This window comes from Netta rufina, assembly GCF_964035555.1.
Source record: "Netta rufina genome assembly, chromosome: 19".
In the NCBI taxonomy this organism is placed as follows: Eukaryota; Metazoa; Chordata; class Aves; order Anseriformes; family Anatidae; genus Netta; species Netta rufina.
This window is the reverse complement of record NC_140143.1, coordinates 3,109,780-3,128,718: the sequence shown is the minus strand read 5'-3', so window position 1 is coordinate 3,128,718 and position 18,939 is coordinate 3,109,780. Positions and strand designations below refer to the sequence as shown.

Sequence of the window (18,939 nt, the reverse complement as noted above, 5' to 3'; positions counted from 1 at the left end):
GTGGTGTCATGTGTGTACACCTAAAATTCTGATTCCAGTTTCATGCTCATGTCTTCGGAGGCATGCTTTGGAGTCGGAAGGATGGCATGTTAACAGAGATAACAAGCTGAAGGTTCTGCTTTCTTTGTCCCTGTACCTGTGACTTCAGCTAGGAGTTCCTGTCACTGCAGTTATGTCCTAGCTTTTCTTCTGGCCTCGTACTTCCTCTTTGTTTCTTCTAGCTTCCTTTTGACTGATCCGCTATCCACTCAAGTGAAGAAAGTATTTGCAAAGACATGCTTTTGAAATGTGTTATTACTCAGACTAATGTTGCAGCCATTTCTTAGCTGTACTTTAAACAGTTCAGTTATGGATCGTGAATGTCTGAATATTTTTAGTACGCTGGCTTAGCTATAAGGACACCATCTTTGTAGAAAGCTTTGTTCTTCTCCTCTTTGTCTATAGTCGAAGATAATTGAAATACGGTCTGTTCTTGCATGGAGGCCAAATGAGCACGTTAGCAGAGGCTCTAAATTTTTCATGTCATCAGCAACAAGCTGCATAAATTTCATTTAATAAATTAATCCAGGATGCATGAATGTTTCCTTTGAACCATCTTAACACACAGATGAATGCCATTTGCTCAGAATATCTGAGGAATAGTTTCTTCAATCATCAGCATCAACTTTCCACTTCATGATATAGCTAAGACTCACAAATGGGAAAAGGATATGAATTTAACCTCCAAGTAAAGAGAGGGTGAAAATCTTCTAGCTGTACCACTGCTGTTTACAGAGTTGTTAATCAGACGTATGGGTATTTACACTGTCTCCTTCAGGCGTTTAACTTGTGTGTGATTCATACTTAAAAGCCTGAGCTCCCTGTATAGTCAACAGAGCCAGCTCTGGGGGGCGGAGGGAGAGGAGACACGAGTCCAGGATCATAAATTGATGCCTGCAGTAAATAGTAAGTCATCCTGCAAAGTCGGTTCTTAGTTTTCAAAGAAGGTCCTTGGATAAACTTGGAATCTCTAAACAAAGGCAATGTACAGTAAATTCTGTACTAGAATCTGCTACAAGCACGCATTTGCAATGACTAAAGGCATATTATTTTGAAAGAAATATTTTGAGTGCCGAATTGGCTTTCTTGGAACAGGTAGACTGGGTAGACTCCTGACATTTGTTCCACTGCTAAATGTGATTTAATCATAGGGATGCAACTTCAGTGCCACTATGCTGGTGATTTAAAATCAAATTTAGTCATGGCAGGATGACTGGGAAGATAAGAGCATCAATGTGATGTTTCTGCTGACCATACTTTAAAGATCTTCCAGAGGTAATATTTTTATAAATCAAAATTTGCTGGCCAGATATGCCATTTTATATACACCTAGTGAGACTACTCGGGCATTTTGTTATGGAAAGGATAAGTAAAACTGTAATTTTGCTAAAGACCAGCTTGCATCTTTTGAAGAATTTTATGCAATTCTTAGTCTGCAGTTGAAATACAGTTATTAGTGGTTGATTATAAGGTAAAGAATAACAGGAAACACATGAATGTCAGTTAAATTATTGCAGTTTGCAATAAAATGAAGTAAAATGCATTTGCATGTACGTACATTGCCCCAAATGTGTTTGTTGCCCCAAGTGGTAATGTAGGGGTCTGCACTGGTGTATTTTTCAGTACCCCATTTGCCCTCTGTTGATTACAGTTCTTTTATCTTGGGAGTGCTTTGTGTTCAAAATTATAATGAAATCTCAAAAAATTTGAAGTTGTAAAATCCATTTATCTGCTACGATATAGTTCTAGTATGCTCCCGTGCTTTGCAATGAAGATTCCTCTTTTCCACCCAAAGTTATGCTAAGCCAGAGCCCAGCATGATTAATACTCGATCCTCAAGTCTGCTATATCAGATTACTTTAGAAGCAGTGTATTTGCAGGGATGGGTAATCCTCATATCCTCATGAAACACGCACATTTATTTATAGGCTTAGGAGACGGAAAACGCTAGATTTTAGCAGAGTTGTTATTTGGGGATAGATCACGTGTTGTACAGAGTGCTGGTCAGAGTTTAGAGTGTGTTTTGGGCAGAGTAATTATAATGGAGACACCTGATTTACCAGTGAAGAAATGGGAAATAAAATCTCCAATAAAACATTTGAAAATACTCTTAAAATGTTTATAAGTAAAAATTGTTGCAAAATAGACGTGCTATGGGTGTGCTATACCCAGTGAGCTTTAGTTCAGTACTTTGGCATGACATAAGTAATTTACTGGTGGCTTCTCTGGCCCTAAGAAGTTCAGTCATGCCAAAACAGTGCTAATAAAATCATCCTGCCATGCAAACCCATATTTTATATAGGTGTTACTTATAATATTTCTAGATTGTGGACATAAATTTACATGAATTTTCATACTTTGGTGTCAAATATTTATGGTAGTGGCTATATTTTTCAAAGAGGTAGTGAGCTAACTAATTTCCTTTCCCTCCTTTGGGGACTATAAAAAGATTTTCAAAAGTTTTCAAAAGCATACTTGTTCATGAGAACAAGTTGAAATTGTTCTAAAATTGAAAAGCCTAAACTTGCTGTATGATGTAAAAACAAAAACTCTATAGTAGAAACTGTTGTCTATATTAGGGACTTTAAAAAAGGTATTTGTCAATGTTGATTGTGTTACAAGTATTTGGTTTCTGAAGATATCTTATACAATCAGCAGGCTATTTACTGTCAAGCTTTGTTCTCCAGATGTACAAGGTGAACTGGCACTAACAGCAGCAGGGTTTCACTTTAGGTCTTTATTTGATGGGTTCTTGTTTTAACAGGTTCTTCTTGATTACCTCCACACGTAGGTGCAGCTACCACTGCCTGGGTTAGAAGCCCATCTTTGGGCACCTGAGGTTTTCAGTGTCCTGTGCAGGATGGTCATGATCTGCACCACTTGATCTGTTCAGCAATTTGTGTGTGTGTTTATGCTAGTGAATAGCAGAAGATGATCACATTTCTCAGATAAGTTTGTTTTAGTATTTTATTAATACTTTTGTCACCTTTTGTCCTTCTCTGCAAGGTAAAGGCATACTGAAAAACTTCAGTTAAAAGCAGAGATTTTAAAATGGTGTGCAGAAAGATCTCAACATGGTAACAGTTTTTAAAGGAGTCTTTTTAAGGAGTTTTTTACTCCTTTTTTTAAGGAGGTTTGTTTTATCATTCACAGAGGCGTGCTGTAGCCCAGAGAGAATCCATACTGATTTATGAAGACTTAGCATAGTTTTCATGCAGCTTTCTGTGATGAAGTCAGGTTGTTGATGCAAAACAGTGTGGTATTTTTCCTTTTGTTGGCATACTTTATTTTTTTCTTTTCCTTTAAACAGCAGCAACAACACAACTCAATACAATAATGAGAGAGGGAAGGGTGAAAGAGAAACTGTAGAGCTTGGCAGCAGTTCTTAAGGAGAACAGAAGGTTCAGTGAGTGTTCACCAGCATAGTCAATGCCTACTCAGTCATTTCACGTTATTTGTACAGGAAAGCTCATTTTGTTGCTTATGAATGCGTAGTGATTGTTAGTATTTGCTTGGGAAGATGGGTTTTGTAGGCATTTGAACTTGAGGGAAGAAAATGCTGTCATCCCCATCCTTTCTCTCTAGCTGTTCTCTGCCAGAGGTCTCTAAAAAGCCAAGCAAAAACATCATGGGGAATGGTATACACTAAATGGTGACAGTTTTTCATCACTGAATTTGACGCTTACAAAACACCTCACTTCACACTGCCATCGTTTCCTCTCCCATGTCAGGCCGTGAGGACTCCCCTCCTGCACACGGAAGCACTGTTCCCATTTAGCTCTTCCCCCTTTTAAATTTGAAAACTTTGCACCTGCAATATAATGCTGTACTTGAAGAGATTTTTAAAGGTAACTAATTAGCTTAGTTGGGTAAACCTATGATGCACAGATCCTGTAGCTGGTGGGAGAAGCAGGATCTGTCCCTTGCCTCCTTCCGGAACATTCTCAGCCTGCTACCATTTTTTTTCTTCAGCTAAAAACAAGAAAATTGAAATAACTGAAGTTCCTCACAACAAACTTGCTAACTCCAGACCTTACATGGCCCAAGCATCAGAAAATGCAGTAATTAAGAAGTCAAAAAAAAGTTTGAATAGAAAGACCTTTCTTGTTAGCGCAATCTCTTTTTAATCAGATCTGATGTATGACAGACTTTTTTTCCAGAAATCAGACAAAGGTTTTATAATTTATAATTTTAGGGAGCAAGACTACTTCCATTTAGACACGCCAAGGACACTGAAGCATCTGAAAAGAAACCACTTTTGTACACAAACCTTGGGCAAAAACCTGAGGTAAAGAGCTCTGCGTAACGATCCTAGGCCTGGCGCGGATAACGTGTCCCTCCTGGGGGTAACTTCAGATGTGTGTTAATGAGCCCCTTGGTGTTATTAAATAATGTAGATGTGCTAAACCGTAGAATATTGTGGCTGTTCTCCTAATGTTGTTTTTGGAAGGACACACCCGGCCGCATAGTGCGGATCACGTATTTTACTTTCAAATTTGGGATGTTCCCATCTGTAGTTGGAGAGAATAGGTTGCTTTTCACTATGCTTCAAATTTTAAGCCGAAAGCCATGAAAACAGCTAATTTTCGGGCCGAGGCCCGCTCCCGGAATTGCCTGCTGCAGCTTTAAGATCAGGTGCCGGGCGCTGTGGCGCACAAACCGCCCGACGTTGAGCCGGCTCCTCCCGACGGCTTTTTTTTGAAGCCGGATTCTCACGCTGCAAATACCCCACCATATTCTCGATAAGGGCGTTTTTTTTTTTTCCTTTTCTTTTCTTTTTCTCCTTTTTTTTTTTTTTTTTTTTCTCTCTTCTCCTTCCCCTCCCCGAAATCCACCAAAACTGAAGAAAAATCCAAGTGACTGTTCTTAGCAGCTGTGTGGCCCGGAGTTCAGTGGGGAAGCGGCTTCCTGCCGTCCCTATTCATCACCTGCTTCAAAGGCCGCCTGGCTGCTCCAGTGTGCAGGCCAGGTAGGGTGCCATTGTGCGAGGCGGGGAGGATTAGTATCAAAGCTGCGGCAACCAGGCCCTTGGTCTCGGGCTGCCATTCAGTCTAGCGGGGAGAGGCTAGGGCTGGCCAAGGTCACAGCATCCAGTGTGGTGCGGACTGGGAAAGGATCCTGAGAATAGAGCGCTGCTTATGAAACCGTGGTGCAAGCTTGCAGCACAGCAGGTGCCCTTCTGGAACACATACATCTGTTTATGTTGGGGTAGCGTAGCTGACAACGGGATAATAGAGCTTTGTTGTTTTTTTTATAATTTTCTTGAAAAAAATAAAAAAAGACAACTGTATATACCACGGTGGTGAATATCGAAGGAAGAGCTTTCGCTCTGGAAAACCATCAAGAAATCCTTAAAAGATTTAATTGCTGGGGTGGGGGGGTTGCGTGTGTATACTTGAGCAAAGGGGAGAGCAGGCTGGCTATTAACCATTTAGGATCCTCAGCCCTGCGGATGAGCAGCAGCCGGGTACGGGGGGACCGTTCGCAGAATGCGACAATGCAATTTTTTTTTTTCTTTAAACGCTCCGACATTTGTACCAACAAATTGGTTAAGGATGCGCTGGATTTGCTCGGTTGTCGCCATTGTTGGAATCGTCTGGAGGAATTCTGTCACGCTAACGGTGGCTTTTTAAAAGGTGAGGTAATAGTGACGTAAAAATAAAATTGCCAACTTGATGAAATTAAGGGGAAAATTAAGCTGTAGACGAGTTGTCATGACGACAAGGATGTTCTATTGATGAACTGTACTCCTCACTGTCCAATCAGATAGTGGAGCTGAAGCTGGAGCATGAACAGGAGAAGACGCACCTATTCCAGCAGCACAACGCAGAGAAGGACTGCCTGGTCCGAGACCATGAACGGGAAATCGAGAAACTGGAAAAAGAGCTTCGCGCTGCCATGGCAGAGCATGAGAGTAAAACTCAAGAATGCAGGAAACGAGACGGACAGGTAATGATCAATAATGTTTCAAAGGCGTACGCTTATTAGAAAATGCTAATAATTAGTCTTTCCTGTTTGCCAGCATTGTTGGTGATGCACGCTGTGTGATCATTTGCGAAACTGGCACATAAACGTGATTTTGTTTTTTCTTTTCTTCTTTTTTTTTTCCCGCTTCCCTCCTCCCTTTCCACTACTGAATAGGGCTTTAACTGCAAAAACCACAGGTAGCCAGATTAAAAATCCCATGGTGCGCTATAACTCGGCCTATTTATAATCTTGTCTCATTTTCTTTCATGATGGATTTGTTTAAGAAAAAAGGTATCTGTTCTTCTCCCCCCCCTCAGCCCTCACAGTCACCCCTCCTTTTCTCCTTCCTGGGCAAATCCATATGAATTATGTCTGCTTCATTCGTATGCTTTTTTTTTGTTTCAAATCTCTGCAGGTAACTCACAAATGGCTTTATTTCATTTTGTCCATGTCTTTTTGTTTCAGTTTTGTATTCCAGATTTGCTTTGTATGTTTGCCTATGTGTATCAGATATTTGATAAGACGATGTGGATTTTGGATTGCTTACCATCACGTTTATTTTCCTACACACACGCACCCCTCCCATCCTCCATCTCTGTGGTCACTGTTGGAAGCCATTTGGCAGAATAACCCCCAGCTGGGGTAGCATTTGACTCTTCAAACTTCTGGATGAAATGTGCACTGTCAGCATGGAAAATGATCTTTATTAGTTTTCAGTTCAAAAAAAAAATCTTACTGCATTTTTTTCAATATATTTTGTAAGGATGGCATGGTGTATTTTCTTAAGAGCCTATATTAAAAAGGCCTACAATGGCAACATTTAAAAAAATTAAGGTGATTTCATAGTTTAGTAAAGATTATTTTCTGAATACTCTTTAATCAGCATTAGAATTGCTTATCATGCAAGGATTATTTTATACCAAAACTGGACATTTTTGGTAAGGCATCTTTAACGACATATGTTTTCCGCGCACCACTGCCTTCCCTATGAGATGTACGACTCTGGCATTGAGGCGTTTTCACTTTACTTTCCTGTAGACTAGTAGGCTGTTATTTTACTGAAAACTATAATGTAGCTAAGTAAAACTGAATATTTATTTTTTAATTATTTTTTGGGGGTTAGCCTTGGACGACTCAGTTTATTGAAATCTGCCTTAAGTCTGTTGGAAATGAAGCCGCTTGTTGGGGGAGGATGGGGGATGTATTACGGAGCCAACACTTATTTCTCCATTTCCACCATTATGGTTTTCCAAGGAAAATGACAGATCATTTTGTGGGAACGCTTGGAAAGAGGATATTCAGGTAGCTTCTAAAAAAAATTAAACCATGCCCTTTATTCTTCGCTTTATTGTGAGAATGACTTAAACAGTTAAGGGACTGCTTCTTATCTTTGGATTTTTTTTTTCTTTGGCCTAAGATAGATTAATCTTAACTATATAGCGGGTGCCTTTGCAAAGTTGTACCATCCTTTCACCTACGTGCCTGATGTGTTTGCGTACAAACAAAGGCAGAGCCGTATTTCTCAGGTTAAAAAACAGTTTGAGTTCTGTCTACACGCCAGCGTTCATTACAGTTGTTGCTCTGTATAACCCTGAACACAAATGTAAAGAGACTATCTTAAGCACATTCAGAGAATCTGGGAGGCGTCTTGTAAGTATATCCTATTTAATTCTGTTTTGGGGTTTTTCTGGTAAAGATGGGAACCCAAAGTTTGGTTGTGCCTTCTGTTTGCAATGGGATATATGATGCTACTACAGGTGCCATGTAAAGAGCTGGAAATTATGGGAGCTGTTATGAAAATCTGAACAGTCTGAATAGCAAAAAACTTTGGCCTTTTTACAGGGCTTTTCTTTGTAGTTTGAATATCCCCGTACAGTCATTTGAGCGTTGCTGCCATGAGAATGACATGTAAATCAGGGAAGAAAAATTCAATTGCCTTTGACTAGAAGAGCTGTTGTTTATTTAAATTCAAGCAAGAATCTATCTGCTTTCAAGGACGCCTCGTTTTTCTGTTTTGAAAAATAAAGCGTTCTTAGCTGATTCATCTGGTCTTTGTGTTAGAATTCACTTTTGTCTTTGCAGTGAGCTTAATAGACAATACTGGTGACTGTTACGGAATTATGGCAGATATTTTTAATTTTAAAAAAGAAAAGCTTTGCATGTGTTTATCAAGATGTATATTTTCGGCATCTAATGGGACTAACGGCCAGTGCCCTTGATGAACCATTTGTCAGTCTCTTAACAAAGATATCTCAGTGATTTAATGAGTGTGTGTCGACAAAGCTTTATTTAAAGAAAAAATAAATAAATGTTACTATTGAACCATGTTTGACAGCAGTAATTTTAGGAATTCTTTATATTACAGTGAAGGTGTTTTGAGAAAGGAGAGGAGGCCATTTTGCTTCGCTAAATGAAAAGCAAATTTGCTGTGTATTTCAAAAAAATTAAATAATAATTAGTGCTAATCACACATGAGTATCTTGGTTCGAAGGACCTATCTGTTCAATGTTAAGTGAATGATGTGAAAGCACCATTATTAAAGGTATTCACTGTTATTCTTTTAGAAATGCTTTTCCATATGAGAATATGGAAATGTTTGAGAAACGCGTTTTGACTGAATATTGCAGAACAATTTCTTATCCTGTTCCTGAAAAGATCAGTTTTTATTTCGTATCCAAAGTCTTTGTTTTCATGTAGGTCTTCAGCTACTCTAAAAGATGGTATACGAAAACATTAAATATTATTGAAATATGAATACATTTATTAATGCTTTGCTTGAAACCACAGCATAAAGATTAAGATTTCAGTACTTTCCCAATATTAAAATGTAAAATAATGTTACTGCTTCTTTGAAATACAATTTATGTCCGCAAAAGGAACTTCATCTAAGTAGATCACCTATTGTATTCCTAATGAATTTCTGGATAACAGTTGCATTCCACTTTAGCTCTTGGTTTTATCTATTTCTAGGGGGCTTACTTTGATATTTTTTTTTCACCTGGGGTTGTAATGCTTGGGGAGGAGTAAATTGACATGTAGGTCAATAAAGTCAAAGCAGTACAAAGGCTTTTATACCATGCTGTGTTCTTGTAGTCATTTAAGTTCTATATGTTTCCTATGAACTGCTGTAATATCGTCATTGCTTAAATAAGAACACAGGAATTTTGATTTAAAAAAATCAGTTTTAAATCGCTACTTGTATTTAATTTAGATTTTTTGGATATCATCTGGATTTTCTTTAGGAATATTTTTAAGCTATGGTTTGATCATTTGTTCTCCGCCTCTAACTAATGTTAGTGCATTCATCATTTCACAAATTGGGAAACCCCTTAGATGATAGGTCTTCCTTTTGTTTTAATCAAAAAGAACCTTTCCAGTGAATCAGAGGCTTTCTGAAGCAGGACTTCTGATTACAGAGAATAGTAGATGATATTTTTTTCCCATGAAATAAGATAGCAAGGTTAGAAAATTTTAACAGCCGATGCCAAACAGGCTGTGGTGGCTGTGCCAGTTGTGCCCTTAGACTTTCCCTTTATCCTGTGACTGTCATTCTCTCCCCAGCATCTGACACATGCCCTGAACCAGCTCAAAGATTTTTCATGTTCCAGCTGCCGTACAGAGCTGGATCATTTTCATGCTTGTTCTCAAGCCGTTGACCTTTGGGCAAGAAGAAGAATAAAACTACCCCTGTAACTTCAAATACAGTGCTTTGCACTAAAGCAAGAGGGGGAAAAAAGTTCCTTAAGGAAACTGAATTATTTCTTCAGGTGCTGTTGCACTGTAATTGGCAAGTCCACTATTTTCCTCCATTCATAATTGGGTCAAGAGTAACTTGAACAATGAGGCATGCTTTGTCAGTTTTTGTCCCTGATGTCACAGTCTTTAATTTTAACATAACTGTTTATTATCTCAAAAACTTGGCTGCTATAAGAGAATATCGTTGGTGTTTGGGGTGTCTTAGGGCTCTTCATAATCCGTTACCAGTTGGGAGAAAAAACATCAAGTGCTTCTAAAGATGTGCAGATACACACACTGAAAATGGAAGTTCTTATATTAAAAAAAAAAAAAAAAAAAAAGTAATGGGCTGGAGGTGGTGAGAAGTGTTAATAAGTAATAAGGTATTTTATCATGGCCAAAATGTTTCTGTTTTCTCTCTTGCATTTTGCACTTCATGTTATCCTCTTTGCTTTCACCATCACGCGATTTTTTACCTTCTTACAAATCTGCAGCTCCTTCCCCAGGGCCTGCAGCACAGGCCATCCTTTCACTTTTCCTCTGGATGATCTTTGAGAGCATGCTTTTTGCTCTCGCTCTTCCTACAACTGTTGCTTTGTGCCTTCCTTTGACTGAATTAATTCTGAGCTGTTTGAGCCCATAGAGACATAGATAGTGTGTGTGTACATGTATATATGCTGACTAGATACATACACACGTCTATGTTTGCCTGATGGAGTGCTTTATCTACTATTGATAAGAGAAAATACAGAAGAAAATAATAGAAATGCTATATAATTGTTTAATAATAATACCCCAACACAATTTCTTTTTGTGCATAAATCCTTCTGTAGCAGGAACTTTTCATTGCTATACTCACTCTAAAGGAATCTGGGAGCATTTGTTTCACAACTGGAGACTTTCTTAAACTTTGATCTGAAAGAACCTGCTGTTAACGTGCGGATAAATCACTGATCAACTCCGTTGCACTTCAGGTAGTTGTTCTAATGTCCCCAAACACTGGTTTCCACAGAGATGCTCTTCCAGTATCAGTGGAAGCAGTTTTCTTGATTGTGCCTGGAGGGAACAGATAAATGCAGCCTGTGAAACATTCAGATGTTGTTGGTGCTACTGAAGTCACTTCTGTATACAATTTTAAGTAAATAAATTCTATGACTCATATTTTCTTTGACTTTTTTCTTTTCACAATAGAAGATGTCTTTGGCATGAGAAGAAATGCTCTGTTTGCTTTGCAAGCTTTCTCTGCAAACAATCTAAATCATGGAGTTGCAATCTAAATATTTGTTTGTTATATTTTACTTGGAGAGTAGCTTTTGGGCTGACAGTCAGACTTCTGTAGACAGACAGCAGTTCCCTTTTAGCCTTTCTTAAACAAAGTTTTTTAGCTTTATTGCAGTGTGTTTAATTTACCACCAATCAAAGCAGAATAATGACGGAGGTAAAAATATTTCAAGAAGCAAATATTTATTACAGCGCTTGCGTGATTTCTCTAGGTTGTTATTCCTGGTGAGTTGGGTCAGGGTGGGGCTGGGTCCACTGATGAGGAATATCTACTAAAATCAGGGATCTGGTGAGGGGCTCTGTAGAGCCATTCAAACTGAGCTCTGAATTGATCACCTGAGAGTTGGGTACCGATGGCCAAACCTGGCAGTATCCCAGGGAAATAATTTGGGCTACAGGATAGACAATCACTGAGATTAGAGGAAAAAATGAGCCTCTGCTCTAAAAAAAACAGAAGCACACAGAGCTGAGGCTTGTGAATCCCTCCATTAAGCCTCCCCATCAAGAGAAGGGTCTTAGCCTCCTACACATCTTCCCTTTCTCTTAGCTGAATCCGCCATGCCATGGTTGTTGTTTTGCATCGAGCTCTCTGCTCCTGGTCCCCACTTTTAAGCTGCTGCTTCTGTTTGAGCTGCCTTTCAAAAGCCTACCGAACAGGCTCTAAACATCTGCCACTTCCTCGCTTAATGGAACCATCAAAGCCTTCTCGTGCTACACTGGGTGATCATCTCTGATCTCTTCCACATTTTTGCTTGACTCTCACTTTTTACGATACGACTGGAATTAGATAGCGAGGAATTCAGTGCAGGAGGTGTGACTTTACTCGCTCCTCTATCCTTTTATATTTCAGGCTGTTCAGCATTTGAAATTGTTATTAAAGCCGATTTTGGAAGCCATATGTAATGGTGCATAAATTGTCGTTTGCTGATTAAAAATGCTAAGTTAGCTTAGGATAGAGCTGACATTTTGTGTGGCTACAGCGTGTGTAAAAGAGAAAGCAGTTGCCATAGAAACTAGCTCATCACGTAGTATGAACTCTGATTCTGAGATGGAGCTCTCAGCAAAATGGACTTTGTTTATATGATATGAAATTGAATACATGTGGTAGTTGTTACACAGTAATCAACATTTATATATTGTTTTTTGTTTTAATTTTAAATATTGCCAGTTGAAAAGATGGAGTATACAATTTCACTGGAGAAGGAGCAGGGTTGATATCATGTACTTTTATTTTATGCCAGTACACCCTGTTTAGGAAAAAGGGATTATTTCCTACAGGAGAGCTAGTATAGAATAATTTATCTTTAAAAAAATAAATAAAGATCAGTCTTGCTCATCAGCTGGTTAAAGGATCTTCATGTATGACAGTTTCTAACATGCACGCTAGGCGTGGCTTTGCATTCAAGGTTTGGGTGTGATGGTTGAAACGAACGATCGATAGACAATAAGCCTTACACAGTGTGAAGCAAATTTTGAAATTAAACTTATAGAAAGGAATATTAAAGTACTAACTAATCAAATCTTTTCCTTTATATCCAATTTGAATTTCCGTTGTTACAACTTGGATCTGTAGGATCTGTAGCTTCTCTTCCTTTCACTGCTATCTTCAAGAAGTTTGCCTCTTTTTTGCAATTTCCTTTTAATTTCTGTCTTCAGCTGTGTGTAGATTCCTGCTTTTAGTATTCTGCTGTCCAGGCTGAACAAACCCAGTGTGCTGAGCGCCCTGGAGAGGTCTATTCCTCCAGCTCACAGTTTGAGGTCCCTGTGGATGGCAGCCCTGCTCTGCAACATGCTGACTGCTTCCCCCCAGTGTTGCTTGAGGTTCTTTGTAGCCATCTTCCAGGTCAGTAATGGGAATGCTGAGCTGTGTCAGCCCCAGCTTTGACCTTTGAGAATTGCCATGTGCAGCTGGTTGCCTCCACTCCTGTCCTTCAAACCCAGTGGTCCAGTGAGCTCTCCTCTTGTGGTGTAGTCCACCCATCTGCTCTCTCTTCGGTGTGACTATCAGGTGATGTAAAGGGCTGTGCCAAAAGTCTTAACAAAGTCAAGATAAAACATGTTGGCAGTTCTCCCCTTACCACAGAGTCAGTTGTTTGATTGTAGAAGGTAGTTAGTTTGGTCAAGCATGATTTGCTCTTGGTATATCTGTGTTGCCTGTTACCAGCGACCTTTTTATTCCTCATGTGCCTGGAAAGGAATTTCATGGGGGTTTTATTCCATATTTTTTGCAGGGGTGGAGGATAGGATGTTCTCTGTGTGGCTACCAACTAAGGTGCTAGGTATTGCAAATTAAGTAGTTAAATTTTTTTGGAGAGTGTTTTTTCTCTTGAACATTATTCTGGAAAAAGCTTAGCCAAAATCGGTTTAGTCTCTCTTCCTGAGGTCAGCAGATGCTAATTCCATTCACTCACTGTCACCATAAATCAAATTTTGAACAGTAGTCTAGCTGTTAAATGATTTATCTGATAGAAGAGATTTTATGATCCATTCGGTTACTCAATTCAAAGGTATTATAAATACCAAATGAAAGACTGGAAGACCAGAAGAGAAATTATGACAATCTGTAGTATGGAATGTTAACACTACTTGTTTTGGCAGAATTACTGGTCTTAAAACAATAGGATCCATATGGATGCTAATTTTCCCAATTTTGAGCAATAAATACAGCCTCTTTATGGTTTAAGTAATGATATTACTCAATACCACTGCAGGGTCCAGTAGACTGTTTCATGATGAGGTAACAAATAGCAGTTTTGGAGATCTGATTATTTGTATTTTTCTTTTATGTGGTTTGTGATGGGGGAAGGAGAAATCACAAAGCCAGTGAAAAGCCTTGCCCTCTCCTGTAGCTGACATACTTTGGCTGCAGATATGTCAGTTGAGAAATATGAGACCATCCATAAAGCTCCACACACTCCCACATTAAAGTATTATAGAGAAACCTTCAAGTGGAAAACCAGTAACAAATTGCAGCTGAAGTGCTTATGGCAAACTGCGCTGTCCTGGGCGCCCTACCACCGATCCCCTCGTTCCTCTGCTTTAGTCAGGAAGAAAATGGGACACGTCTCTTTCCTCCGGTTCATAGACAGGAGCTTTCTGGTGGTGCAGGGGGAAAACCGTGTTGGGTTATCTGTGGAACTGAAGAGGATGTTACTGGCACAGACACCGGGCTGAGTGCTTCGCTGTTACTCAGCTCCGCAGCTGTTGCAAGCCCTGTGTTGTAGCAACTTCTGTCTCAATTTCTGTCTCAGATGTTAGGAATTTGCTAACCCGTCTGCTGGAGGGTCAGCCCCTCTGTAACCCACCTCATCCCGGGAGCCAGCTCGGGGACACCGCTGCCTTCCTCCCCTCTTCTGAGCGGGCCTTCTGCTCAGGCCTCTTGTTTGAGCCTAGGGCAGGACCAGCTGTCTCTCGCTCTGCATTTCCCAGCCTGGTTTGTTGTCTGCCATTTGGTGATGCTCTTTTCCCTCACTGCCAGGTAAGGGCAGGGATTTTATCTTCTGCATTTGGGCAAGTTCCAGGTAGACAAAGCTCCACATCTCCCCAGCTGTTGGCATTGAATGTGTGCTAGGCATGTACACTTAAGTTTACAGAACCACATATGCTTTTTTTTTGCCCTTTTTAATAAGAAACAAATTAGAAAGAAACTACATTATTATAAAATAAAGTGAATGTTTTCAATATGAAGTCAGACAGCAGAGCTGTTCTTTTGTCCAGTCACCTTTGAAGACATGATTGTCATCTTACTTTAATAAATGCCGTTCCTTTATTTGGAAAGAGTGGCACAGACGCTGACAGTGATTTAAAGTCTTTAGTGTTGATTTCATGAGAAAAAATATTTTTCACAGTATGCCTTTAAAGTAGACTTTTTTCCCCCAATTACTCTACATGTTGGCAGCAAATTAGCTTTGAGGGAATATTGTGCACATGATAGTTCTCTGATGTACCGGGGAGTCATTTTTGGATCTCTTAGCTCAGTCAGACCAATGACTGACACTGTTCATGTCTTCAGCTTCTGGAGATTTGAAAGACTTTCTTTTGACAGGGAAGGTGATATGGAAGAAAAAAAGCCAAAGTACAAGAAATGATTGGCAAAGTGATGATATCATCAAATGTTCAAAGACTTCGCAAATTGAAGCTTATTAGACTGACATTTTGTCTTCTATTCAGCACTAATTGGAATCATGCCTGGCTGCATGATGTGGAAGGTGCTTAATACCTTAGTGTTTATCATGACAAAATGACAGAAATCGATGTCAACGATGCCGTAGATTTCTGTTTAATGGAGAAAACAATATATTTCAAACTGAAACTACATATCTCATTGTATTCACCTGTATGAAAGCCCTCCTGAAATACTGCAAATAAGGGAACTTTTATCTTTGGCCTCTAAAATATTGGCTTGTTTACAAATATTTCATATTGAGTTTTTAAAGTTGTTCTTCAGAGTTAATAGAAACAACACTGATGTAGGGCATTTAAAAAAAAAAAAAAAAAAAAAAAAAAGAAAAGGAAAAGAAAAGAAAAGAAAAAAAACCCTGACACAGTGCTTTTACTTGAAACAGATCTGAAGATTCCAGGAAGAGTGAACTCCAGTCTTTCGTACGAGTGATACAGTTCTTCTAAAGTTGTCTCTGACAGCTTGAATTCTTTTGTAGTCTCTGCTTTCTGGTGTATTGGCATCTGTAAAATGAATTTAGAGAAGAGAAATAGAGTGGAAAGTGGTTTTTGGAAAATCAGCCACTGCAAATGCACAGTATGCTGGAATATTTCTGAATAGATGCATGTTTTCCTTCTGTATTGTTTGGGATTTCCAAGTTCTAGGTGCCTGCCTCTCTGAGAGGGGTGCGTGCCTACTGCCTGGGGTAGCATATGTGGCCAGCATGGTATTCTACATCTTCATCTTGTTCCATTTGAATTTGGGCCTTCGGTTAAATCTCTAGTATAATTTAAAGTTAATATTTATTCAATAGCTAATAGAAATGACGAGCTTTTAGTTGGAGTAATTACCTGAATGTCCATAATGAAATATGGATTGATCATTGCAAAGTAGTATTTAAAGAAGTAACAATTTAATCCAGTCTGTATGCTAGTGGATTTACTGGTCATTATTACTGTAAACTCAGCAATTCTGAAACTAGTTCGGTGTTGACAAACGGTAGTTTAGGGGCTAGTGGTAAGTATTTGCATTGCAGGAATCCTCTCAGGGATCTAAGTGTATGTTGGGTTAGTGAAAATACATAACAGCATCTCCTGAACCAGTGAGTTTGCAACATAAATGTGCTTGTAGGATATTAGAGGTGGGTGCAGCAAGCAGATGGCTGAGGATGCATGAGAAACAATGAAGTTTTGGTTGTTTGACATGTTTTGAACAAGAAAGCAGATGACATAGCACATGAACTGCTTTCCTCAAGTGTCTCTACCAATGACAGAGTAAAAATGCCTTTCCGTGATTTGTCTGTAGCATTAAAAGGCATCTAAAACCTACTGGATATTTGCCATGTCTGCAGTTGCTGCTGTTATCACAGGTTTCTTATGGGACTGAACAGAAAAGTGTCTGACTTCAGGTGGGAGAGATGCAAACACATGGAGAACATCTTTTCTGTGAAAAGTTTTGGAACCATTATAATAAGGTAGTTTATATAAATGCTGGTTGTTCAGTCTATACAAGCTATGTTTATTAAGTCAACTGTAATCCTTCTAAACCTAAATATTATTATTGAATTCCTTGTAGGAAAAGCAAACTTAAAGAATAATTTGTTTTTGCAACTCTTGATCTGCTGGACACCAGTGTTGGGGATGTAGGGGTGAGAATGGAACAGGCCAAACTGTCAATGTGCTGTTGGTAATCTTAGAGAGAAAATGCTACTTTTCCTTCTAAAGCCAGTCAGGTGGTGGGAGTGTGTCTTTGTGTGTACGTACGTGTATATATGTATTATTGCCCTCTAATGGATAGAATCTGAATCTCTTGGCTGTGCTTGCTTATGTGGGTTTCTATAGCAAAACATTATTTTGTTTGATATTTCCCATCATAGAAGAATCTTGTAATGTTTATTCATAAGAAATTCTGGTACATCTTCTGTAGGTAACGTTGCTTTAGTTTGTGAAATTAATTTGAAATCCATCAGGAAGTCTCACAGCTTAGAGAAGAGCCTTTGTTCAGCCAAAATTAAAACTGCTTTAAATTTGCCACGTTTTCCTTTTTTTTTCCCATAGTGCTAAATTAATTAAATATGAAAAAAGTACAAGGTCTGTGTTCAACTTCTGCATCAACAGCCACAGGAGTGGAGTAGATGGGCAGGACACACTTCCCCTCCGTTGTTACCTCCAGAGCATGCCCGTCTCACAGCATTCACTCCGGAGGTGTGGGTGGAAGAGGCTGAGCACTGGGTGTCACCTCGGGTGACACCCTGCCTGTGGTGGGTGTTCCCTGTGGCCACTTCCACCTGATCATTCTGATTGCTTGCTCATGTACTGCGTTTTCCAGGAAAAGTGGCAGAAGTGCATAACATAACCTCGCAGATTGAGGGTTCAAACCTTGATGAGATTCGTGATAAAGACAAGTATCATACTGAGGCACAGCAGATTGGGGTTTGTGTCCTTTTGTAAGGTAAAACTACCTTTGAAGTTATGAGAAGGAAGGCTGCAGGTTCGATGGAAACTGGGTTTCCAGATGTTTGTACTGAAAATTGTCTACTTCTCCATGTTCTTTATAGTGGGGTCCTAACACGGTTGTAGTTGTTCCTAGCAGGGCTCTGTTTTCATTCAATAAATACCTTTGGGAGAATTAAATTTCAGAGTAGCAGTGAGGATCCAACAGTTACCTTCCTCCCCTCTGGGAGGTTCATGGTGGTAGTGGTAAGCAGCGTGGTTATCCCAAGGAGGTTCCTGATAGGTATGGATTGTTACAATCAGAGCTGTCGTACTCACAAAATGCTTTAACTGTTCTGATACAAACAGCAACTGATTTCACACAGCTCTAAGGTTCCTCCCATTTCTCTGTACGTTAGGTTTTACTCGAGTCCATCACACTTCTATTACTTTATGATCTAATTAATAAACTGAATCTGGGTTGGAACAACAGAAAGAATAGCACATTAATCAAATTCCTTTGTAATGACTCTTTTCATGTGAATGACTTCTGCAAGGCGTGAGCCAACGCAAGGCATGCTGTACTGGCTTTTCCTGTACTTCCCGAGGGCCTGGGTGCTTCCCTGTGCTTGTACCTGCTCAGCTTCACACGCTGTTGTAAAAGAGGATAGTAGTGATCTGCGAGCCTGCTCCTGGGAGCAAAATAAATTATTCCTGGGGTTTGGGCTACTACAGTTTACATTTGTTGTGAAAATAAGGAGAGGGAGGAAAAAATGCACATGCCAACAGAGAGACGAAGGAGCATCTTCTCAGCCCGAGATGGGGACTTTATCTGTATTTATAAATATTGGTGTTTTTCTTCTGAACGTGATGTTTCCTAGCAATATGTGCTGTTTTTTCTCAGAAAAGTTATTTTCCGCTTACAATACGTTGGCAGCCATTGTTTGTATTGTTTAGGATCAATGGAGAAATTTTTCTAAATGTTATTTTGATTTGATTTGATGACATTGTTCGCTGGTGAATTATGAAAGCTCTGATTGTTTGGTGCACAAGGAGGGTATAATACATTGCTTGGTCACATGCTCGCTTAATGCATGCACATTGTGATGGCAGTAGTAATAGCACCATTAAAGAACAAAAGGTAGCAACACATAGTAGCTCTGTATCTGGCCAATCCCCTCAAATTACCATAAATATTTGAGCAATCTGAATAGTTTTAGACTCTGTAGTAAAGCTTTCCTGTTCTTATCTGGCACCGAAGGAATGTGGAATAAAGTATTCATTTAACCAAGTATAAAAATATGTATGCTATGCAGTTATAATCAT

General features: G+C 39.3%; 1 protein-coding gene across 1 annotated transcript in view; it reads left to right on the top strand.

Moving 5' to 3' along the window:
- Positions 1 to 18,939, top strand: part of CEP112 (centrosomal protein 112) — a gene marked incomplete at its 3' end in the record, with an annotated part of 160,784 nt that overhangs the window by 65,614 nt on the left and 76,231 nt on the right. The window contains exon 20 of the mRNA XM_084298321.1: positions 5,806 to 5,988. Coding sequence (XP_084154447.1) covers positions 5,806 to 5,988 — 183 coding nt within the window. The remainder of the gene's footprint in view (positions 1 to 5,805; positions 5,989 to 18,939) is intronic.